The following is a 25,581-nucleotide window of genomic DNA, read 5'->3' as shown; positions in this document are numbered from 1 at the left end:
TTTCTTTCGGCCGATATGTTTCGGTGTCTTTCGGCCGATATGTTTCGGTGTCTTTCGGTGATATCGGCCGATATGTTTCGGCTTCTTTCGGCCGATATGTTTCGGTGTCTTTCGGTGATATTTTTTCGGCCTAAAAACCCTTTCGGCCGAAAGCCGAAAATGCATTTTTTAACTATTATCGGACGATATGTTTCGGTGGCCGAATATTCGGTGCATCCCTAATATATATATATATTTTGAGAACCACTACTTTAAACAACTTCATTAAGGAAACACGAATAAGCACCTACACCCAAAAAAAACGCAACCCTCAGCTACCAATGTCTAAAGCGCCTTTACAGAAAAAACAAGCCCAAATTTCTCTTATAATAAGCAGACTTGGCAACACTTGTTCATAACACAGTGTCTTGTGAAGCCATTTAATGTGACAAGCTTTGTACTGAGGCAGCAGTTTTCTTAGTTTTTAATGGAAGCCATGTCTGGCCCTGTGAGCTTTTATTCTCACACACAATGGAACTGGTACTATTTTAAGAGTGCCATGTCCCCTTCTTTTCATTTAATATGCCGGCTAACATGTTACGTAAAACCATGTAAAACACAAGTCTACATGCCATTATTCATGTTGTGTACCGTCGCTGTAGGGTGAAAAAAAGGTTAGCTTTCAGGATATCGCAAGAAGAACGCTCTTGCATGACGAAACAGGGCATTCATTTACCAATGTAACAGCCTAGTTGGACCCTTTTTTCCCCCAGCGGAACACTCGACCCCACCGGTTCTTGTATTCTTGTATTCGTTTTACTGAGGTTAAGGTTAGTAATAAGTTTCAGTCAGGAACAGTAGATTTAACCATTTATTTCAACAAATGGAGTACAGTTAAGCTTGGTGTTAAAGGCTCCGCTCTTGGAGATGATCCCTGGATTTTGTCCAAGCAGCATGCTAAGCAAAATCAGGGAATGTTGAGCAAAACCCCCATAGGGATACAATATCGACAATAAGCAATACAGTGACATATTAATTTGAATTAGCAGATATAATCACAAGTATTTGAGCCTATATGCCAGACTCTAATCAAAAGGTGGAGGCTGGGCTGGAGGAGGCAGCTAAGCAGCAGTGAAGCAGGCAGCAAGACAAGCAGAGACCTACGTAGTGAATGCAAAGCCGTATTTGATTACAGCTGAGGCGTGTAAGACTTCCGTGTCCTGCATGAACTAACGCTATGCTTCACTTAAGGGTTAGGCATAGTTTTACTGACGTTAAGTTTAGGAATAAGGTTGGGTTTAGACTCGTTCCGAGGTCACCGGACTAGGTTGTTGTTCTTGTAGTCAATGAAACATAACAAGTTTAAAAGACCTGGAACTGTGTCATTTTTAGATTTGAGCTAAAAAGCATTATTTTACACTTTGGCTATTCAAAAATAGCAGATATACAAGCTCATAGCGCGGCACCGAGTGTAGATCTGCTATTTTAAAAAAATCGTGAAAATGTGTGCAAATCTTTGACCATATATATTTTTAAAGCGAACATTTTTAACTCAAATCTTTGCTTCTGGGGGTCCCTGGAACAAAATATTTTGATGGGGGTCCGCGGCCAAATACATATCATTTTGGGGGTCCTTGACATGAAAAAGTTTGAGCACCACTGATATAGAAACATACATTTTTCAGAATACTGTTGAGATTTAGGAGACATGTAGAATCGGCTTCAGGTCTCAATGGGTTAAATATGGATATGCAAGGTTTCTGCCTGACAGCAGTGATGTTCATGTTGTGCATGCATCTTTAGGGTAACTTCTTCCAGAACATTGGATCCATCACCCTGTTCGCTGTGTTTGGAACGGCCATCTCTGCCTTCATTGTAGGAGGGGGCATCTACTTTCTTGGACAGGTGAGTTTTAAAACAAAAGGTGTTTATTTAGTATTGGCAGAAATTGTTCATAGTTGGTTTCTTTTTTGACATTTATTTTTATCTAAAAAATATTTATACCTTTTAGAAATTCAGCTTCATCCAGCTGATGGCTGCTCAGATGGTTAAGTATCTTGCTCAGGGGCACTTTGACACATAGACCAGTGATCGAACCAGTGATCTGCCTCTCTACCCACTAAGCCACTGTTTCCCAAACGCTTACCCATTTTTATGGGTCACGTAAAAAAAATCATAAATATATGTACCGTATTTTTAAGAGGTAGTTAAAATAGCAGATCCACAAGCTCACAATGTGCGCATCGTGACACGTTGTGAGCTTATTTTCACTAGTTTGGATCCCTTGTAGATATGTTCCACTCTTTTTGATGCTGTAGGGAAATAACTGCAAACGTTGCTTTGGCTAGCAGTAACCGTCCAGACTGTCCGATTAGACACAGCTAAATTCCTTATTTGTTGCAGAGTAACAAAAAAAATCTAACCTGGGCAATGCAGACACTGAAAGAGATAGATCTGATTTGTGAGAGTCATCCAAACCAGGGTTAACAATAATTGCATCGACAGTTATTCCTTTAATCACCATCTCCACAACAAAGTGTATAGCTATAGTTATACAGAACAATTGTGAAATGCTGCATTGATCATTTTCTTGCCTATTCTATAGATGCGGACATGTGACTAGATGCCACTAGGCTAATTGGTCTATGTGTGTGTGTGTGTGTGTGTGTGTGTGTGTGTGTGTGTGTGTGTGTGTGTCATTCTCTCCCAGGCTGATGTGATCTACAAGATGACCATGACAGACAGGTGAGTGTGCTGGTCCACTTTGTAAGAGACTAGAATTGAAGAGAGAGTGGGAAAAACGCATTATTCCTATTTCGATCACTGGCTCCTCCTGGCTTTGTGTTGAAGATTGTGCCTTGCGTGATTTCCTCCACTATCCTATCCTATATAGAGCACCGAAGTCTGACGTAATTTACACAATCATCCTACCTGGGTCGTGTTTTTTTCCCCCCGTTCTGAATTACCATAGACGTGTTTAATATCGCGTCAAATAACAACTGTGTTCCAAAAATAAAGAAATGACCCCGGCGGTTTTACTCTTATGGACTTATCCACTCTTATGGATTTGAATGAATCAACTGGCGGTGAGAAAACGCTAATATTACTTCCGCCGAATTAGTTACATTTTGTATTTCAATTTTTTTTAATTAATTTGGCGGCGTTTGATGTGATTGGGTCGCCAAAAGAAATCCCTCATAATATAGGGTTGTGGTATAAAAACGTTTGAGAACCCCTGCTCTAGTTACATAACCTCGCGTCACAGTCCACCGCGGAGGAAAGCTTGGTATTCGTTCTAAACTGACCAGTGTGATCCGGTTTAGGAGAAAAGGAAAAAACGGTGGTGGGTTCCAGTTGGCGTCGCATTGTTTTTGTTCCCCACATAATGCGAATCAATTAGTTAAGTCTCGCTAGTCGTGCTACACGTTAGAATAAAAGATGAACATACCAAACGATTATTATACCAACAGAAACGAAACGATTATACCACTTTAAACACATTTCAACACGTTCACTGCCATGGGTTTTCTAAAACAGGCTGTAGCTTCTGCCAGCATTTTTAAGCACTCTGACTAATCTTTCAAGAACCGTCACAGAATATTTATCTCCAGTATGATCGATCGCCTGATGGTTGCTAATCACAGAGGGTTTCACTGTGCTTCCGTGAAAAATATTATGTCATCACGACCTCCCGCTCGCTTGTTATACACCGTTGAAAATAGAATGTTTCGCCAAAAATACAGGAGCCGAGATACAGAATATTTCCCAAATACTTTAACCAGGAAGTGAATGGAGCAGTAAATCTTTGGATCGCGTTATCTCCTGATTTTGTGTGAAATTATTTAAAAAATATATTTATTTTTAACTATTTTTAAATGACGGAGATCTCCGTCAATGGCAGGGAATGTGTTAAACTAGGGGAATCATTTTGGAGGTGCACAGCACCGGAGGTTCCGGTCGTGGGCTCCGGCCGCCTGATGACGTAAAGTTATTGCCGACCGGATGCGTTGGGCAGTGTTAATTTTGTTGACTAAGACTAAAAGACTAAGATTATGATATTTAGTCTACTAAGCCTAGACTAAGACTAAACAATTTCAGATGACTAAAATAGGACTAAAACTAAATGGTGTGTTATTCAAAAATCAGAATTTGCTGTCAAAATTAACACTGGCGTTGTGAGCTTGTACATCCACTATTTTATCCATTTTTTAATACGGTTTAAGTGGTACTTCTTTTTTTTTTGCCACCCACTGGTTGTTTTTTGTTTTTTTTTACTCTTTCCTGAAATTACCCTTCAGCAAAAGGATTTACAACACAAAAAAAAGCTGAAGAGCGTCTTTCCGGGTTGTGGCCCTTTGAGTGTAAATGTGGGTGTGTAACTGTCTGTGCAGCTCTTCTGTGCAGAAGTGCTCTAGTAGCACTTTCAAGACAATTTCCTTTTTAGCAAAGAGGAAGCAGCAGCAGCAGCATTGTCCTGGCCGAGGGGTCACAGAGCAGCCAGAGAGCTGAGAGAGAGGGAGAGAGAGCACAGCCCGGTCAATATCTTTAGAAGGATGATGCGAGGAATTAGGGTTGGGGTAATTAAGCAACAAAAAAAAACGATAGCCGTAGCTGACCAGAAACGTTCGATTATGTTTGTTGTTTTAGTTAACTAAAATAACCAGAGGTGGACAAAGTACTCGACCCCAGTACTTTAGTCGCTTTCCATTGTGGTCCATATTACTCAATTAATCAGTAATACAATGCAATACATATTGGTAGAAAACTCTGTAGTAGTTTTTACAGAGAAAGGAGGGGTGGGGGCAGAGGATACTACTACCAAGGTGTTCAAGGAGTTAAACTATGCTCACTTGTATTTATAAGATCAGCTATTAGTCTAGGTAGGGAGTCGAGATCTTTAGTGGGTGGCAGCATAGTAGCATGAATTTCCCCCCACGTTTGAGCCGGATTTTGGGGGGAATGATTATTGTATATTAGCTACTTTTTTTCTGGGGACCCCCTGGTACCCCCCCAAGGACCCCACTTTGAGAACCACTGCTCTAGAGAACACTATGCCTAATAGCTCCGAGGAGATAAGGAGATGTTCAGTGATGACAGGTGATGCTTGGTGGTTTGAAGTCACCTAGTAGAATGGGAGGAATGCCAGCCTCTGTGAAGGAGCTGATAAAGAGTGTCCAGCTCTTCAAAGGAAAATCTCCCAAGTGGACCCTATGGGATGATAGAGCACAATGATGGGAAGAGAGGGACGGTCGCGGCGCAAGTGAAACATGAGATGGCAGGAACGGTAAAGCACACCACACGTTGTGGTGAGGACGGTGCGGGACCTTCAGGAACAAACTTAACCCTTAAGACCTGAGGCGATTCCTAAAAATGTTTTCTAAATCCGAACAGTTTTTTTTTTAAATCTAAAAAGAAAATGTTCAAGATTTTTTGAAAATAGTAGATCTACAAGCTCATAGCGCGGCACTCGGTGCCGTGCTATGAGCTGGTATATCTGCTATTTTTGAAGAGCCAAATAAATCTAAAATGACACAGATGCGTTCCAGGTCTTGGGTTAAAAATAAGAACAAAGTATCACATACCCTAGCTCCGTATGCAGTGATTTTTCCTTTATTTGATAAACGTTTCGGCCTGATGGCTTTACAAGAAATGAGTTGATTCTGAGGAAGGCCAACAACAGGCCTAAATGTTAATAAAAATAAAATAAAAACATCCCTGCATAAACTAGAGCCAGAGTGTGTGACACTTCTTCTTTTAAGTGAAAGATGAGAAACATTTAGTGTAAGTAACTGTAAGTAAATCTGTACCACCACCACCTCTGCCGGAAAGCCTGGGAGAGTGGCTGAAGTTGTAGGGTTATGACGGGGATAGCGGTGTTCCATTGGGTTCAGTGTTACCTTTGACAGCACATTTTCATTTAGTTTTAGTCAGTCTTTTGAATAAAATTCCATTTAGTTGTCATATTTTAGTCATCGGAAATGTTTTACTGTCTAGTTTTAGTTGACTAAATATTGTAAGATTTTAGTCAACTAAATTTACAGTTGATTTAGTCAACAAAATTAGCCAGGCCTTGATGGCGTCATAACGCCTGATTCATACTTAGCTGTGTTGCGAAAATAGCCGATCAACGCGTCTGCGACACATTGTGAACTTCGGATTGGCTATTTTCTAAGCGTGACACCACGCGCAATAAAGCATAAAATAACTTGTCTTAGTTCTACTGGATGTCTTGTCCACTAGTCCCTACTTAACATTTTCATCTAGTTTTTATTTGTTGATGAAATTGTCAGTATATTTAGTCATCGATTTAGTCATAGATACGTTTTTGTTGTTTTTGTCAGCGAAAAAGTGTAGTAGTCGAACGTTTTTCATCATAGTTTTAGTTGACAAAATTAACATTGATTGGGTTATCCAAGTGCAATGAATTGCAGAGAGATTGGAAATTAACTCAGCTTTCTGGACTGCTGTTTGTCACTTCCAGAGTCCTCCTTTCCTCAGGAATGTGGTGACTGGGTGACCTAGATGGACAGATGAGAAGAGGGGGGTTTCTTTCTGTGACAAGAAATGTTACACATACTGTAGGGCAAAGAGGAAAAAGAGCAGGAATAGAGATAAAACAAGATAACAGACCTTCCTCACCATGGCCTCCTGCAGATAGACTCCCTTGTGGGTTTTTTTGCGAACGGTTCTATTGATACAGTAGAACAACAAAAGACGGACACCGGAAAAATACGTTGCTTAACTGCCCCTAATTGGCACTTCAAATTACTGTCAAATGAAGTTAACCTACAAATCCAGTCCCTAGACAAATCAAGCACACATGAATTATCTAAGCAAAAAAACGAAATAACTGACTACTTAGCCTAGTCCAGAATATACAAGTTAATAGTCACACTATTGTTCTAATCTAGTGGGGGAAAAAAGCCGCTTTATTTCAAACCGCTACTCCTCCCACACGATTCCCGGCTTGGCCGGGAATCGTGCGCTTGTATTTTGCTAAGAGATTGGTTGCATAGTTTAATTGATATTGATTTATTAGTGCATTACATTTCGGGCACTGGCCACTCAAAAAATTCAACATGGCCACATTTTTCAAGATAGCTTCCAGGAGTTGTACCAATATTGTCCTATGTCAGCTTACATACACACATAGTACAGTGTTGTGTAGTTTTTGTCATGACTATTATAGTCTGTGAGCCAGGACAAAAAATGTGGGCCATGGGTACCAGGTACCATCTGGGGGGAATAATTCTCATAGTGATTTTTGGGAAGGTATACACCCCTAGTGCTAGAGAATATGTGATAGCATTACAGTGGTGGTAGCTTTCTGTGTTATCACTCTATCCATTCATCATAGCCCCATGCCAAAACACACATTTAAAAATTATAGAGAGAACAGAATGAGGCATTCCACTTCAAACTGATAGTTTTATCTCATTATTGACCCTCTCTCTTTGGAAAATGGTGGGCATAGCTCAGACAATAGGTTTTTTAGAAAAGTTGTTAAAATTAGCAACTCTAGAAATATATATATATATATTGACTATACATTACTCAAGGTGTATTTCTGTTTTCATGAAAGATGTTGAGGCAAATTCACACCAATGCAACTAGTCGCAACTTGCAACCAGTTGCAAGACATTTCAGCGGTTTGGACTGACCGGTTGCAGGCCTGTGGGGAAATGGTTGCAAGTTGTTGCAAGTATTGCAGTTGCACAATTGTGTTGCGACTCATTGGAGTGGACTGGCTTACACAAAGGTTTCCACTGTAAATAACCTAAAGATTTAATACCATGTTTGGCCTACATGATTGTAAGGAAAATAGGAATTATGAAATTCAATAAACAAAATGTTGTGTGTGTAATGCATGGGGTAACTTTTTACTTTACATACATGAATATCACCTTTGCAGCAGGTGCTTTTTCCACAACAGTTGTTTACATGCGAGGCACCTCTATGTCTTGCAGAATCGCTAATTCATTCATTTTCTTACCTACAGTAAGTGGGACAAATTGAATATCATGCAGGTTCCACCCTCAGTTCATGTAGTCCGTAAGCTAGGACCCCACATTTACCATCTGGGGGGAATAATTCTCATAGTGATTTTTGGGAAGGTATACACCCCTAGTTCTAGAAAATATGTGATAGCATTGCAGCCGTGGTTGCTTTCTGTGTTATCACTCTATCCATTCATAACCCCATGCCAAAACACACTTTTCAAATTTAGCCTATACCTGTACATAGAACCGAAGCATTCTACTTCAAACTGACGATTCTCTCTTATTATTGACCCTCTCTTTTTGAAAAACAGTGGGCATAGCTCAGACTATATATGTTTTTCAGAAAAGTTGTTAAAATTAGCTACTCTAGAAATATATATATATTGACTATACATTACTCAAGGTGTATTTCTGTTTTCATGTAAGATGTTGAGGCAAATTCACACCAATGCAACTAGTCGCAACTTGCAACCAGTTGCAAGACATTTCAGCGGTTTGGACTGACCGGTAGCAGGCCTGTGCCTTTGGGGAAATGGTTGCAAGTTGTTGCAAGTATTGCAGTTGCACAATAGTGCAACACTTACACTGCTGTGTAACTCAGCATGGGGTTCAGTTTCAGCTGATCCAGTTTTACTAATACTGTAGTAATAGTGTAGCTTATCAGTGTCACAAATGCTGTCTAACAGCCCCGATCAATTAGCTAGTAATAGTAAGTAGATGTAGTTAGATAGCCGTGCCTGAATTGACAGGGTATGCCAGCATGGGAGAGCCGAGCGAAGGGTAAGCAGGGCTATTGATGACTTGTTCATGTATACTTACCCGGATGGTGTACAGATTACACAGGACTTAAAAGGCACTGGATGAATGATCGGGTTTGGTGTAGGTCACTCAAACCTAGATCTATCCCATACCTGAATGTGCGGCATCACTTTGATTAAGTTGGTAAAAGTATAGCCCCTTGGCGTTAATCAGAAATCAAATCAATCAACCCAAGCGCAAATCCAATGTTAGTCAACAGGCAAACTGATTGGAAGAAATGTTGTCTTTTTTCAGAAAGACAAAAATAATGATGCCCTAGTATCACCTCCAACCCGTCATGTTCCTCAACATGATGCCTACACCATGCTTGCCACCAATGTTCCACTCTTTCATGAGATCAATCAAATGCCAATGATCCTGGACCCAGAAAGGCTGGATGAAGGTGGTGGTATAGAAGCTACTTTGATCTACTTTTATTTTGGACCAGTGGCTTTTTCCGTAAGAGTGGCCCTTACAGAGTGTTTGTGTCAAATGTCATCCTTGTATCACAACCTGAAAGATTATATCACTATCTGCTCCGCTAAGGTGGTGGCCATGTTGAAAAAATGGTCGCATCGTGGATTTTTGAGTGGCCGGTGCCTTTTTCCATAAGAGTGGCCCTTGCAGAGTATTTGTGCCAAATGTCATGCTTGTATCACAAAGTGAACAATTCTGTACTATTACAATACTTGGAGGGTAGGTTCATAGTCCAGTGCCCTAATTATTAAAAAATAATTACACCAGTCAGCCTCATGGTGGCGCTATAACATCCCACTTTACCTTTTAGCCTATAACTCTTGAACCGTAGGTCTTAGACACAAACAAAATGTTTTCCTTTTTTTTTTATGGTAGTGGTGGTCAACGTTTTTAGACGCCATATGGGTCTTCATCGGATCTTTACTGCATTAGCGACGATCAACGTCGGGGTGACCCCCCCAAACCCCCCAAAATAATCATATTTGAACTGGGGACCCCCCACCCTGACCGGCACTTGCTCGGTTTCACAGATAAATAATTGTGAAAATGCGTGCGTATCATTATTAGGGATGGAGCTCGTTAATTTTTATTGATAATGAGCACCTTATCGAGCCTGCTTATCGAACCGAGCTTTTATCGAGCCCACTATCGATCTTTTTCTATAATTAAGAAAAAAGACGTGAGACGAAAAATTCTGAACAGAACCGGTATTTTTTTTATTGGCCAGTTGTCACAGTGAGTTTGACAACTATCTAAAATTAAAATGACAAAAGTTAAAAATATTTTTGCCTATCATTAAAACAACCATTCATATAATGTGCAATAAGTGTTAAATGGCTTTATATTATGAATAGTACTGTAATAATTACTATAAAATCTCCATGTCTCTTCAACTCTTTATAACAAAAAATGCATATTTATTTTTTCAATTTTTTCTTTGTTTTAACCAAAATATATCACTTGCACTACATTTTACTAGGGCCTTCAAATACAGTACTTTACAGAGTAACAGACAGAAGGCAAGTGACCTTTTTACTTTTGGAAAATAATATTGAAGAAACGGTTAATTTGTGTACTGTCACTTTAAAAGCGCAATTTATACTTCATCGTACGACGGTGTCACGCACCAAACATAGCCGATCTCCAAGCTCACACTGCGTCTGTTCGCACCACGTTGTGAGCTTGTAGATCTGCCATTTTCGGCAACGATAGACTGAGGGACGGACACGCTCAGCAACACTAGTTATTCATTCACAGGGAGATCCCAAACGGATTATTATCAATTGGATAATTAAAATTGTCAACGGAGACTTGCTACATTGGGTAGAAGAGGACGAGTGAAACTTTTGAGCGTTTCACTCGTTAACGCCATTGTTTCACCGCTGCACCGCACATGTAAACACAACAACGACGCAACCACCCGAGTGTACAAATGGAACCAAATGGACGCTTACAGCCCCCTTAAAATAGTGATGTAGTGAGCCAATAAAATTACTCTTCCTTGTTAACCTGGGCAGCGCTGTTTGGCACAACTTGCAGCTATCAATACACTTTTAGACCAACATGTTTGTGCCAGCGTGAGTGATTAGATTTATTTCTTGATCGCCTCTTGTTTTGATAGTTTAGACATGACGTCAGGGGCCGCTGCACTCGATAACAGGCTCGACAAGCCTAAAGCTTATCGATACCCGGGTCTCGATAAATTCATGCCCGGGTATATAATGTACCCGGTTTTCGAGCTCCATCCCTAATCATTATAGATGATCATTTAAACTGGAAACAACAGATTGATACTGTATGGATGAGTTCTATGAAGATGCTTGGTATATTGAGAAAAATCTGTCCACTGATTCATCCTTCGTCTCATTTAACTCTTTATTGTCTTAATCTTATCTTAATCTCTTTGTTTTTATATGAATTACTGTAATATTGTTTGGGCTGCTACATATCCATCATATCTAACTAATTTGATGATTCGAATGAGCCATCTGCACCTCTCTTTATTTATTGCCTATAGATAAGGTAAATGTTTTTCAATCCTGTTTATTTTTTGTTTAATAACCATTTGGGGACTTGAGAACCATTGAACTTATGAACCAGTCCATTAGTGGGTTCCACTAGGATATGTATATATATTTTTGCCATCATGAGATGACTGCAACATGCGTCATGAGTCATTTCCCACAGCCATTGACTTCTCTGAAAAGAGTTGAGGCTGCAGGCTATTTTCTGTTTGTGCTCATGTGTTGAGTGTTCGTGTTGTGTTCTTAACCCTTTAAGACCGGGAACGCATCTGTGTAATTTTTTGATTTCCTTGGCTATTCAAAAATAGCAGATCTACAAGTAGATCTGCTATTTTTTTTAAACCGTGAACATTTGTGCAAATGTTTGCTTCTGGGGATTCTACAAATGTCTTCTAAATCCAAACAGTTCTTTTGAAAAAATGATGCTTTAATATCAGTGGTTCTCAAACTTTTTTCATGTCAAGGACCCCCAAAATGAGATGTATTTGGCCGCGGACCCCCATCTCAAAATATGCTCTTCCAGGGACCCACCAGAAGCAAAGATTTGAGTTAAAAATGTTCGCTTTAAATGATATATGAATATATTCAAAGATTTGAGTTAAAAATGTTCGCTTTAAATAATATATGAATATATTCAAAGATTTGCCCGAAAATAGCTGAAAATAGCAGATCATAGCACGGCACTCGGTGCCGCGCTATAAGCTTGTAGATCTGCTATTTTTTGAATAGCCAAAGAAATCTAAAAATGACACACAGATGCGTTCCCGGTCTTAAAGGGTTAAAGGCTTTAAGAGCAGTAGTGTAGCTTGTTTTTGTGTGCATGTAAGTACAGTACGTGCTCATTATAGTCAGTGTCTTTATTTGTGTGTGTCTCTCTCTCTGACTTCATGCCACTCATCTTGTTTGCCCACACACTAATGCCAATGGGTTTTGGACCATGATGATGATGATGAGGACGATGTGTCCCTTGTTTGTGTTTGCCATCTCTTAAAGCAGTGGTTCTCAACCTTTATTCTTTGTTCTTCATTCATTCAGATTAGCTGCCACCAAAGTAGCAACTACTCTTCCTGGGGTCCACAAGAAACATAACAATACATATAACACAACACAACTGAAACATGTACAGTCTTGCTAAAAGAAATCTCAAGACAATAAAAGTCAAGTAAAAAAACTAAGCATCACAATCCATTACATTACAGGTCAGTTAATTCAAATTAGGGTAATTGATCAAGTGTCCTTTTAAGGAGTTTCTTAACACTAGCCTTACTGGGTGCTTCAGTGATCATAGTTGGTAACGTGTTCCATATTGTAATTGCCCTATACATTACAGATCTGCATACTGCATTTGTTCTGTTTTTTTTTTGTTTAACCATGTGACCCCTAGTAGCCTGCTTGGTAGCGTGACTATGTTGATCTCTCACAACATGTATTTGTGAGTACAGACAAACTGGTTGTTTGCTATGACAAATATTCCTAAATAAACTCACTAAATTGCATGCCAACCTCTCCTCTACTCTGAGCCATGAGAGACTGGCATGTGATCTCTCAGTAGTCTGCCTCACACCCAATGGACAGTGCAGTGCAAGCCTTGCAGCTTTATTCTGAGCTATTTGAAGCTTAAGACAGATGTTTCTTGTCTGCGCCCGACCATAATTGTAGAGCAGTAATCAAGGTGAGTTAGTACTAGTGCCTGTGTCACTAGGCTGGGGTAAAAAATGAGGAACACCTTTTAATGCATGCCATTCCTCCACCCATTTTGTTTACAATAGTTTCAATGTGTTTATATATGTTCTCCCATGTTAACTGTCCATCGAGCGACACCAAGCGAAAGTGCCTCTTGAACCTGTTCAATCTCTGAGTCTTTGAGTGATAGGCACAGCTGATTATCCTCCTTAGTGGCATGTCTAGCAGTGAATACAATACTTTGGGTTTTTGCTACATTCAAAACAAGTCTATTCTCACATATCCAGTCAAGTAGTAGTTGCAGTTCTGATTGAGGTGTGTTTCTTAACTCAAGTAAGCTGTTTGATGCTAAATAAACAGTCGAATCATCTGCAAATAAAGTAGAACAACACTTATCTAAAACCAAAGGCAGGCCTATTGGATAAATAGCTTTTCATCCAATTGATTGTAGTTGGACTAAACCCATTTGCACTTAGTTTCATTAATATTATTAATAATAATAATAATAATAAAAATCTACAAAATCAAACGCTGCACTAAAGTCTAGTAATACAGCTCCAACCATTTTTTTTTGTCTGTACACTTAGAGTGATCTGTCTTATTGGCATGCTGAAAATCAGAATTTAATCCATAAAGACTGGGAATGTGTCTGTGTCAATAAGCTCCGGTTGAACTCTACGGGAACGCCCATGCGAGTTGTTCGCCCGTGCGTGAGCCGGTTCAGCTTCCGTGTGTTTAAAGTTAATTTTCTTCTTATTTGGCGGACTTCGGTAGAACATAATCTAATTGATAATATGAGCAGTGTTTTGGACTTTATTGACATATCTTTGATATACATAGTTTTGCTGTTTACGTGGAGTCTCTGATTAATTCTATTCATCAAGTTTTTTCTTCATTTTTAGATTCTGAATTCACCATTAGGGAATATTTTACAAACTAAAACTCTGCGCGAGTCAAAGACAACACCGGTATAGGTAAACAATAGAAATAAAGTCATTTCTTGGGTGAACTATTCCTTTTATAGCTGATCTACAAGCTCACAACGTGTTGCACCGCAAGGTATTGTAAGCCTGTAGATCGGCCATTTTGGGATGTGAGGGTTCAAGTGGTTTTAACTAACTCTATTTTTGCCATCAGCTTCGCCTTCGGCTCCCTGATCTCGGCGGTGGACCCCGTAGCGACCATCGCCATCTTCAACGCCCTCAACGTGGACCCCGTGCTCCAGATGCTGGTGTTCGGGGAGAGCATCCTCAACGACGCTGTCTCCATCGTGCTCACAAAGTAGGTTTTTCCTCTATTTTGCCTCCTGTACATCAGTGTTAATTTCGACAGCAAATTCTGATTTAGTCTTAGTCTTTTGAATGACACACCATTTAGTTTTAGTCCTATTTTAGTCTTAGTCTAGTCTTAGTCGACTAAATATCAAAATCTTAGTCAACAAAATGAACACTGCTGTGCGTTCTCCAGGCCAGTGGTTCTCAAACTTTTTCGTGTCAAGGACCCCCAAATGTATATGTATTTGGCCGCGGATCTGAAAATGTTTTGTGCCAGGGACCCCCCAGAAAAAACATTAAAGATTTTTCAAAATGTTTCCAAAAATAGCAGATCTGCAAGCTCGCAGCGCGGCACGAAGTGACGCGCTGTGAGCTTGTAGATCTGCTATTTTTGGAATAGCCAACGTATAAATGGATAAAGTGGTTAAATGGTACCAGGGGGTCCCCAGCAAAATGTGTTATATCGCATCACAATCATTTTAACCACTTAATCCATATTTTATACTTTGGCTATATAGCAGATATACAAGCTCATAGCGCGGAACTCTGTACGGTGCTATGAGCTTGTATATCTGCTATTTTTGAAAAATCTCTAAAATGTGTGCAATCTTTGAATATGTATATTTTTAGCATTTTCTTTGCTTTTGGGGGCCCCAGGCACAAAACATTTTCGGATGGGGCTCCGCGGCCAAATAAATATCCATTTTGGGGGTCCTTGGCATGAAAACGTTTGAGAACCACTGACCTAAATGATATCGTCGCTGTTGTGCGGAAACCCGGTATCTCCAGATCTAATCCGTTGCCCAGCTGTGGCCATTTGAATGTGGCTTGTTTTTTGCCGTAAAGCAAGAGGAACGGAGATATAGCCATATCCCCACAGTAAATAAACAGGAAGTAAACAAGCTTTAATTTTTTTTAAGTGACGTCAATTCGCGGTCTGTCGTCATCAGGCAGTGGAAGCATCATTCATAGGCTAGATAACAGCGCCATCTGGTGGAAGACCACTGAAAACACAAATCTCGTCATTCTCGTCAGTGGCAGGCTGCGCCATAGCAGAATCTGACGAGAAATCTTGTCCATGGCAGGCAAAGAGTTAACAAGAGCTGGTGACTAAATATTAGTCTAGTCTATACAGACTGATAGATCGGTTTATCCGGGCTCTGTTCTTTTATCTGCCTTCTGCCGTCTTTGAATTGGGCACACGTTTATATTTGCCTGTGCACGCCATGCACACAGGCTGGCACTCCAAGCAACTCCACAACACCTGTGTATGCAAAGGACCTGCCAGAGATGTGGCTACAGATAACACACACTCACACACACACACACACACACACACACACCCCCCAATGCTGTCCTGCACATAGTCACCTCTGTGCAGGACATAATGCGTTATGACTAGCACTTACACTACTTCATAAACCTTGTTATAAATTGTTATGTTGCATGCATGATTTATAACTAGTGTTATAATGCCTGATAAGCACATTATAATGCATTATAAATGTTCTTTTAATGCACTATACATGCGCTTGTAATGCATTATAGACCCGACCTTAATATACAGTCTTACCGATTAGTCTGATTAAATACTTTCACGGGAAATTTGCCAAAATACAAGCTCGGAACGCGTGGCAATGTTTTTTTTTTTTTTTTAATCTTTAGAAACATTTGGCCTATGACATGCTCAAAATAATGTGGACTTCACAGTCAAAGAAAAAAAATGGATTCATTAAAATTGGTTATTTTTTATAATCGATTAGTCCAAATCAACTGTTGCACCCCAATAATTAAAAAGCAGATGTCTGTGCATACATCTGCAGAGAGACACAAACTCCCACGTTATGGCCTAGTTGTAAATGTCAGTTCGGTTGCACATGGTGCCGTGGGTTGGAGCCAGGCATAGTTCAACCTTTGAACCATAGGCGTTGTTTTTATGCTGATACAGCATGTGGCGAGAGGGAGAGAGGAGAGGAACGCAGCCACTGTGACCTATTTCATCGCCTTAGAGAAGAAGACACACTTTCTGGTTGCTACATCAAACATGTACATTCTAGGCCCTCCTACGCGGTGGCCCACCACCACCGCGTAGGAGGTTGTGGGTTTGAATCCGGCTTTGTCAAGCGTCTATGGGGGGGCGGGGAGGGGAGTGTGATACTTTTCACTGCCCGTAATCTCACAGGTTTTGGGGGGGGGGGGGGGGTGGGGGGCGGTACCTGTCAACAGGGAATGTTGGGCGGGAGCAGTAGGACGAAGGCTTTTATGTCCTCCCGGTGTGGGCTCCTCACTGGCAGGCGAGTCTGTAGGATACAACACACACGGGTGTGTGGGGAGGAATCAATTGGCATAACGACAAAAAAAAAACCATTTGAGCAACCACTGAAATGTGACTAGCAGTGAGGTGTGATTTGGTGTGAGCATTGTTTAATTGTGCCCGACGTTTTCAGCTGAAACCGACACCGAGCCAGGGACATGATTTACATAATAGTGACAGTGTTGTGACTGGGAAAATATGTTTCCAGGAAGTGTAACCCCCCCCCCCCCCAAAAAAAAAAAAGAAAGAAAGAAACAAAACAAGAGTAAAAAAACAACCAAACATTTCATGTGGCCATGTTGTTGTGAACAGGTTCCACTGGTGAAACTAGTTCTACACTTGGTGGACAATGACAGCTTATAAACAGCTTCACTGTATCATACATAACATGACTAATGATGGTATCTCTGTAGACTGACACTTGTTCACACGCACGCGCGCACACTGTCTGTATTAGTATACTTGTTGTGAGGCCATCAAAATCTTAGGGAAGCATTGAAAATTGCTGAAAAATCGACAACAAGAAGCTTGTAGATTGTCTATTTTCCGGCATGTAAACCCATCTCTAAACATAATTTTTAACCATAAAACAAACATTTCTCTTGTGTTGTGAGCCCTTGTCCTCACAATTTCTTCTTCTCATATTCTATCGGGCCTTCACGAGTATAGTAATACAAGTACACACACACACACACACACACTTGAAACTGGTTCCACTCTTTCTTGGTGGACAATAACCGCCTACAGTAACCAGTGACTTGTGACAAGCTAATCTCAAAGGAATGACACAAATTCATGCAGCAGTGCAACATAATAAGGTTTGACAAGAAAATCGCAATGGAATGACACACACACACACACACACGCACGTGCACACACACACACACACACACACACACACACACACACACACACACACACACACACACACACACACACACACACACACACACACACGCGTGCACACGCAAGCACACGCACACGCACACACACACACACACACACACACACACACACACACACACACACACACACACACACACACACACTTGTGTTAAATTATTTTTTTGTTATTTTCAACCCTCAACCTAAAGCCGAAAATACTAGATGTACAAGCTCGCAATGCCTCGTGCTGCACGCTTGAAGATCGGCTATTTTCGGGGCGTAACACTCACATGTAACTAAGTATATATCAGTTATAACTCCAGCACTATTCTTTTCCTGAATGTAAGCCCTCTAAAACTGTTCTTAACCCATACAGCAACCATTTCTCTTGTGAGGTCAAATTCTACTATACTTGTGAGGGAAATTTGGCCCCTCGCAAGTATAGTAATACGAACACACACACACACACACACACACACACTCACACTCACACTCACACACGCGTGCCGGGAAACACTGACAGACGGAAACGAGCCGTTTGGCAGAGCCCTTGTGTCGGTCGGTATCGCTCTCGTCCCATTGGCTGTGTCTTTACTCACTTCTCGCCATCGCCTCGCTATCAGCGTTTAAGGCGGCCAGGTTTCTGGGCAGCAGTGTTGTGATCTCCTGTGTCGGCCGTGCCCCTGTGTACTGTAAAGAGTAAATGAAACCATGAATAATATATATATTCACGGCCGAGCGGCCGCCGTAATTTGTCTCTGTTAACCCATTCAATCCCAGAACGCATCTCTGTCATTTTAGATTTTTTTTTGGCTATTAAAACAATAGCAGATCTACAAGCTCATAGCGCGGCACCGAGTGATGAGCTTGTAGATCTGCAATTATTTTGAAAAATCGTGAAAATGTGTGCAAATCTTTAAATATATATTTTTTTAAAGCGAATATTTGTTTTAAAATATGTTGTTCCAGGGATCCCCCAGAAGGAAAGATTTGAGTTACAAATGTTCGCTTTAAAAATATATATTATATTCAAAGATTTGCACACATTTTCACGATTTTTCAAAAATAGCAGATCTATAAGCTCGTAGCGCGGCACTCGGTGCCGAGCTACGAGCTTGTATATCTGCTATTTTTAATAGCCAAAGAAATCTTAAAGTGACAGAGATGCGTCCCCGTATTGAATGGGTTAACACCTCGCTTGGCCCCGCGGCGCGTCCAGAGAGCTACGTTACATCACGGCCAAGTGCACCTCACCTCGTGTACCTGCCGGTGGTGGCAGAAGTAGTCGGATTTGTTTACTTCAGTAAAAGTAACAATGACGTCATAGAGAAGTACTCTGTTGCAGGTAAAAGGCAATTTTGACTTGAGATACATTTCTCAAAAATAGCCGATTTACGAGCTTGTAGATCGGCTATTTTCAAATAGATCAAGATAACCCGATGAAGGTCTAATAGACCGAAACGTTGTTATTCTCAAGTGGGTTGATGTGTGTTTTGTAATAATAACAATATGCTAAGTAACTAGTAACTTAAGTTGTCAAAAAAAATGTGGGGATTAAAAAATATTTGCGTATGATATGTTCTGGATGGAGTAGAACTTTTAAGTATAAAAAAGTAAAGTAAAAGTACCTCAACATTGTACTTTATGTACAGTACTTGAGTAAATGTACCGTGCACCATTTGTGGTTAGCACCTAGACATGTCACCTGAACAGCGTGTGGCTAACGGTAATGCACTCTCAGCTCAAGTGCCGGCAATAATAACCATTAGACTAATGTCTGGCTCCTGTTTTTGACACTGACAGACAGGAGAAAGTTACTTCCAGTAATTGAGAAGCTTTGCTACTCTTGACATTAGGATTAAACCTGACGTATCGTCTCTGAAACCTCTTGCCTCCATAATTTAACTTGTTGTGTTTTTTCATAAATTAACGTCCTACTTGATCATACTACAGTGTGACACGAAAGAATCAAAAGTAGCAGATCCACAAATGTTATACTTCAACGGATGACAGTGTCGTGTGAAAGTAAAAATAGCTCACAATGACGCGTTAAGAGCTTGTAAATTGGCTATATACTACCAATCTATATACTATATCGTCGGTGTCCAGGACGAACCAGCTAACTCCATTTTCATCTTTTTTTTTTTTTTCATAAATCGACGCTATTGAACACCCTTCACATCTGTGTAAAAAATCTAAACATTTGAACCAATGAAAAGTATTAAAAAGCGCCTCAGACGAAAACTCCCAACTCCATTGGATCCTCAAACTGTCCGTCAAAAACAAACAACTCCCCCCTCTCCTCTACACAGTGCTACAGCACAGCATTAGCAGTGCGCGGTGCGCAGTGAACGAGGAGGAGGAACACGTAAACAGACTCCCCGTAGTCTGTTAAAACTATGCAGTGTACCTGTTTATCAAACAGCACTGACGCTAATGTTTTGAAAACAAGTAATTATATTTCTAAAATCTATGAAGTGTTTAATGAGGAGAGCATTGTGATAAGAAGAAAGACGTTCATAGCATTTCTGTCGCGCTAGTGTTCTACTACCTCTTAGCAGAAGTTATTGTAATATTTGAAGTCCTATTTATTGTTGTAGGCCCATATAATAAGTGTCATGAAGCATCAGGGCATTAATTCACACGTTGTTGTGATGCATTGTGAGCTTGGAGATCCATTGTTAGCTTTTGGGAATCTGTACCCTTTTGAAACCTCTCTCTCAGCAGCCAGTGGAGCCATTGTTGTTGTGGACACCTAACTCCACTTCAGCTTGATTTCTGCTCGTCTGAAACTACTAACTCCACTTGCGCTGGGTAAAGTGTTGATTTATCCGCGATTTGGGTACAGTGTTGATAATATAATGACACATGCAAGTATCTGACAATATATAAAGTCACTATACCAACTTTGATGAGGCAGTATTGCTTTGTTTTAAAAATATAAGGTTTTCTTCATATCCTGAAAAACGTATATTTAGTTTTTTCGTTTCCTGAACAATGAGCGTTTTGGAGTTAGCAGTTTTGCGCTGGACAGCAGAGATATATATCTTGCGTCTAGAGTTCGGGACGCTATGCGGCCCAGAAGATTAGTTAACATTCTTTGCAAAGTTCAGATTTTTTCCCATTCCAAGTGGCTATGACTGCCTTCCAAAGTTTGCGGGCCCTGGGTAGACAACCCGGCCTGGCGGTGATCTGCACCGTTATAGTTAAGGCAATCAACTCTACCTGGTTCAGCCCTTCAGTAACTGTCCTCTTGCCTTCATTTTGCAATTTTGCATACGTTGCAGGCGACACACTTGTGCTTAAATACGATCAGTTGTTGTTGGTAGAATGACTTTGTAGTCAACACAGCAGTGAAATGCTTAGTCCTGTGGGTATGCCGTGTGTATCTGCGGCCGCCTACATGGTAGGCTGTTACACCGCATATGGTTAGGCATCCGATTGTGTGACCTGCCTACCTATGCATTGCGAAACGTGTCACGCGACAGGACACATATTTGATAGGTAACCAAATGTAACCCGCTTTTTCCGTGCACACACACACATCGTCTGACATAGGCTAATAATAGTAAGAGAGCCTGGTAGTGGGTTGACTGTTTGTGTTTCGTACTAGGAACAGCGTGACTGTCCGTGCATGCACTGTGTAACTGGAAAAATGAGACGCAAATCGCATTGGAGCACTAATGGCAGAACTATTGCGCAATGATGAAGTTTCATACAAATACAAAGTGTACAGAAAAAATATGAAAGTTGCAAACATGTAGTGTATTGGATTTCCCATGGCATGCATTATATGTGTGGTGTGCATAGTGTGTGGAGGCAATTGCACTATGTCGTGCTAGAAGAAGGCACACGGATAAACGACATATGCCTTCAGGTGGCTGGGAAAAAAATGGTTTCAAGATTTTTCAAAAAATAGCAGATCTACAAGCTCATAGCGCGGCACTCGGTGCCGCGCTATGAGCTTGTATATCTGCTATTTTTGAATAGCCAAAGAAATCTAAAGTGACACAGATGCGTTCCAGGTCTTAATGGGTTAAAGTGTCCAGAACATTAGCTATATGTCCAGTTTGTCAACCTGTGGATAAGTATAAAAATCAAAGAACAACATCATTAGTGTCCTGTTCTTCCATTAATAAGGTTAATGAATAACTCTGCTCCAATGCCTCACCGCCGGCGTTATCTACCCTGGAAAAAAGTGTTTTGATCGTGGTGGTGATTGATGTCGTTATGATTTGGTCTATAAATACTGAATAATGACTACATTGAAGCCATTGCAACACAGGTATTCTTTCTTCCATTTCCTGAAAAGTGACGGTTATGGACATACAAGGTTTCCACCCCGACAGTGACGATAATGTGACATTCATCACATAGTGTTTATTTGTTACATAAGGTCCAAATATATCGTCTCTGTCGGGTGGAAACCTCATATGTGCACAACTGTTACTGTTCAGGATTCAAATTTTGATGCTTTTGTGTGACGCTGTTGTATGATCAAGTAGGGAGGTTCATTTCAGGAAAAATACACAAAAAGGGTTAAAATATGGAGATAAAGAGATTTCTGCCCGACAGCAATGACATGTGACAGTATGTCATCATCATAACCCTTATCAGTTGTTTGTAAGGGGCGGCCATAGCTGAGTGGTTAGTGAGTCCGCCTAAGGAGCCAGAGGCCCTGGTTGCCGCAGGTTCGATTCCCGGCCAGGCCAGCATATGTGTCGATGAAATGAAATTTGTCCCTGAGCAAGACTCTTAACCCCAAATTGCTCACAGGTTCTCATTGGAAACAAGACCGCAAGGACTTTCATGAACGACCTGTTAAAAGGAATTATCCTTTGTGAGTTGGCGAGAAATGGCCTCATACTCTTCCAGTCAAGTCACTTAACCCATTCAAACCGGGAACGCATCTGTGTAAGCACTTAAACCATTGTTTTATAATTTGGCAATTTAAAAAAAAATCGTGAATATTTGTGGAAATCTTTGAATAGATATATATGTTTAAAGCGAACATTTGTAACTCAAATGCTACAAATGTCTTCTAAATCCTAACAGTTTGTTTGGAAAAAAGACGTATGTTGCTATAATATCAGTGGTTCTCAAACCGTTTCATGTCAAGGACCCCCAAAATGATATGTATTTGGCCACGCCCCCCCCCCCCATATCTCAAAATATTTAGTTCCTGGGACCCCCAGAAGCAAATTTGAGCTACAAATGTTCGCTTAAAAATATATATATATTCAAAGATGTGCACACATTTTCATGATTTTTCAAAAGAATTGAAGATATACAAGCTCATTGCGTGGCACACAGTGCTGCGCAATGAGCTTGTATATCTTCTATTTTTGAATAGCCAAAGCATAGAATAATGGTGATAGCTAAAATCTAAAATGACACTGATGCGTTCCCGGGTTGAGTGGGTTAATACATGATGTGATACGTTCACTCTCTTTGTCTCTTTGTCGTTTCACTGTTTGTTTGGCAAACAACAGTGAATGGAGGAGGAGTGACGCACAAGAAACAACCGCTCACACATTTCCATTTACACCAGCGATTCCCAGCCTGTGTTCTGGGCAGTGGTGTAAAGTAACTAAGTACATTTACTCAAGTACTGTACTTAAGTACAATTTTGAGGTATTTTTTTCCCCTTTACTGTAGTATTTCAAATGTTCAGTAATTTTACATCTACTACATCTCAGAAGCAAACATTGTACTTTTACTTTTACTTACTTCTTTTGAAAATAGCCGATCTACAAGCTCACAATTTGCTGAGATATGACGCATTTTGAGCTTGTAGATCTGCTATTTACATTTTATACATTTGAAAACCTTTGAAAAGGGACTTTCTGCATGATGAGTACTTATTTCCTTTTGGTATTTAAGCACATTCTGATACCAAACTTTTGTACTTTTATTCAAGTCCATTTTTTATTCCGGATGTGTACTTGTAACAGAGTATTTCTACATTGCAGTATTGATACTTTGAAAAATGTGAGTACTTTTTCCACCACTGGTTTTGGGACCCACTTTTGGGCCGTCAGGAGGATATTGCAAGTGTGCCCCCAAATAAATGGCCAAAACACTAAGATTGTATTGATAATAATAAATAACATTATAATATAATTAAATGGGACCACAGACTCAATACTGTCTTTAAAGAAGCCCCAGCTGTGGTTTTTAAACGCCCTCCTAATTTGAGGGACCAGTTGGTGAGATCTTATACGCCCAAACTAAAACAAAGCACCTTTTTGGAGGACATTCCCGATGGGAACTACAGGTGTGGGAGTTGTGCCCAATGTGGCTTTACGACTAAGTGCAAAACTTACACACATCCCCACGGTTTTAAAGACGTCAAGATACGCGGTGTGATAGGCTCTATGCACAGCAGCCATATTGGGAATGAATTGGGCCCCTTCCCTACTTCCTTCACAGGTGTTACCAATGATACTAATTAAGGCTCTGTTCCATTTAGTGTGGCATAGTGGTTGTCTTATTTTCAAGGACCCCCATAACTCTGAGAGTGTACAAATGGAACTTACGGGTCCATTTGGTTCCATTTGTACACTCTCAGAGTTACACCCACCACAAGGAACCAAAATGGAGTGTTTCTAGTGAGCCAACATGCACGATATCAGCACCCTGACCAGAATGGAACAGAGCCTTCATTAGTATCATTGGTAACACCTGTGAAGGAAGCAAGAAGAGGCCCAATTTCTTTCCAATATGGCTGCTGTGCATAGAGCCTATTACCTGTAGTACCAAAAATGTGGTGTATCTTATTAAACGTCCCTGTGGCTTGGGGTATGTAGGAAAGACCAACAGACCCCTTCGTACTCGCATCAGCGAGCGCCGCTCTAACATTAGACGCGGGGACGAACGTGATCCTGTGGCTCTACGCTTTAAACAGGCAGGCCACAGTATTAGTACTTTCCGTTATACAGGCATTGAAAAGGTGTCACAGCCTCCTAGAGGAGGCAATTTAGAACGCCGCCTGCTACAACGTGAAATGTTTCATATTTACTCTTTAAATACTATGGCGCCTCATGGGTTAAACGAGGAATTTGACATCAAACCTTTTCTGTAACATGTATACTAGTCTTGTCTTTTAACTCTTTCACTGCCAAGGAAGACTTTTACAACTTTTTTTTCCCAAAAGGCTCAGACTGCCAAAGACTTTTAATTTTTCAGTTGTTTTTCCACCAGATGGCGCTGTTCTCTTAACACACGAGTGACCATTTTCATCCTCAAGTCACACAGATTCAGGGATCACGTGATCGTTTTTTTTTGGATTTTTTTCCTTTTCTCGCGGAAGCCCAGTGAAACCCTCCGTGTTTAGCAACCGCCAGGGGATCGATCATACTGGAGATAAATATTCTGTGACTACTTGAAAAGGTAAGAAAAACCAAAAATCGCTGGCAGATTCATTTATGTATTTAATCTGGCAGTGTAAGTTAATCTGTCGGTGTAAGTTAATATAAACATGCTCTGAAAAATGCACCCATCTGAATGGCTGCCGCGTTAAGTGGTCAGATGGGTGGGCCGCGAACGCTTTTGAGATTCATGTTTCCAAGTGGGCCCTGATTCAGAAAATGTTTGGGAACAGCAGATTTACACTACGTCAAGTGGTGGTTGAAGTAACTAAACTAAAGTCTACTTACTCAAGTACAGTACTTGAGGTATATTTACTTTTTGTAATGCAGTTGGCGGGAAATGGCTTTGTTACATACTCTTCCAGTTAACCCATTAAGACCGGGAAAAGCATCTGTCGTTTTAGATTTGAACCACTTTAACCATTATTTGATACTTTGGCTATTCAAAGATAGCAGATATACAAGCTCATAGCATTGCACCGAGGGGGTCCTTGGAACAGGGTCCCCACGGTCATGAAATTCCTGGAAATATTTTGAAATTAAAAAAGAAATAATCCAGTACTGGAAAAGGTTTGGAATTGATCAAACTTCATCAAAGGTCCTGGAATTTATCAAGGGTCCTGGAAAAATATTTGGCTATGCATTGTTTTTGGCTATTGATTTTTTTTAATACAAAACCTTTTCATAAACATGTATAACATTACACGAAATATGTAACATAAGTAGTTTTTCGCCGAACAGGCTGTGTAACACCCCATCCGCACTGCCAGCGATGCG

At 40.5% G+C, this 25,581-nt stretch overlaps 1 protein-coding gene across 1 annotated transcript in view; it reads left to right on the top strand.

The window, feature by feature from the left end:
* Positions 1-25,581, top strand: part of slc9a8 (solute carrier family 9 member 8) — an 88,091-nt gene that overhangs the window by 43,857 nt on the left and 18,653 nt on the right. The window contains exons 6-8 of the mRNA XM_084069900.1: positions 1,783-1,884; positions 2,690-2,724; positions 14,099-14,242. Of these exons, the coding sequence (XP_083926026.1) occupies positions 1,783-1,884; positions 2,690-2,724; positions 14,099-14,242 (281 nt within the window). The remainder of the gene's footprint in view (positions 1-1,782; positions 1,885-2,689; positions 2,725-14,098; positions 14,243-25,581) is intronic.

Source organism: Gymnoscopelus microlampas (genome assembly GCF_963454915.1).
Source record: "Gymnoscopelus microlampas genome assembly, chromosome: 10".
Taxonomy (NCBI): domain Eukaryota; kingdom Metazoa; phylum Chordata; class Actinopteri; order Myctophiformes; family Myctophidae; genus Gymnoscopelus; species Gymnoscopelus microlampas.
The sequence above is the reverse complement of the archived record's forward strand: the minus strand, read 5'-3'. Positions and strand labels throughout refer to the sequence as shown.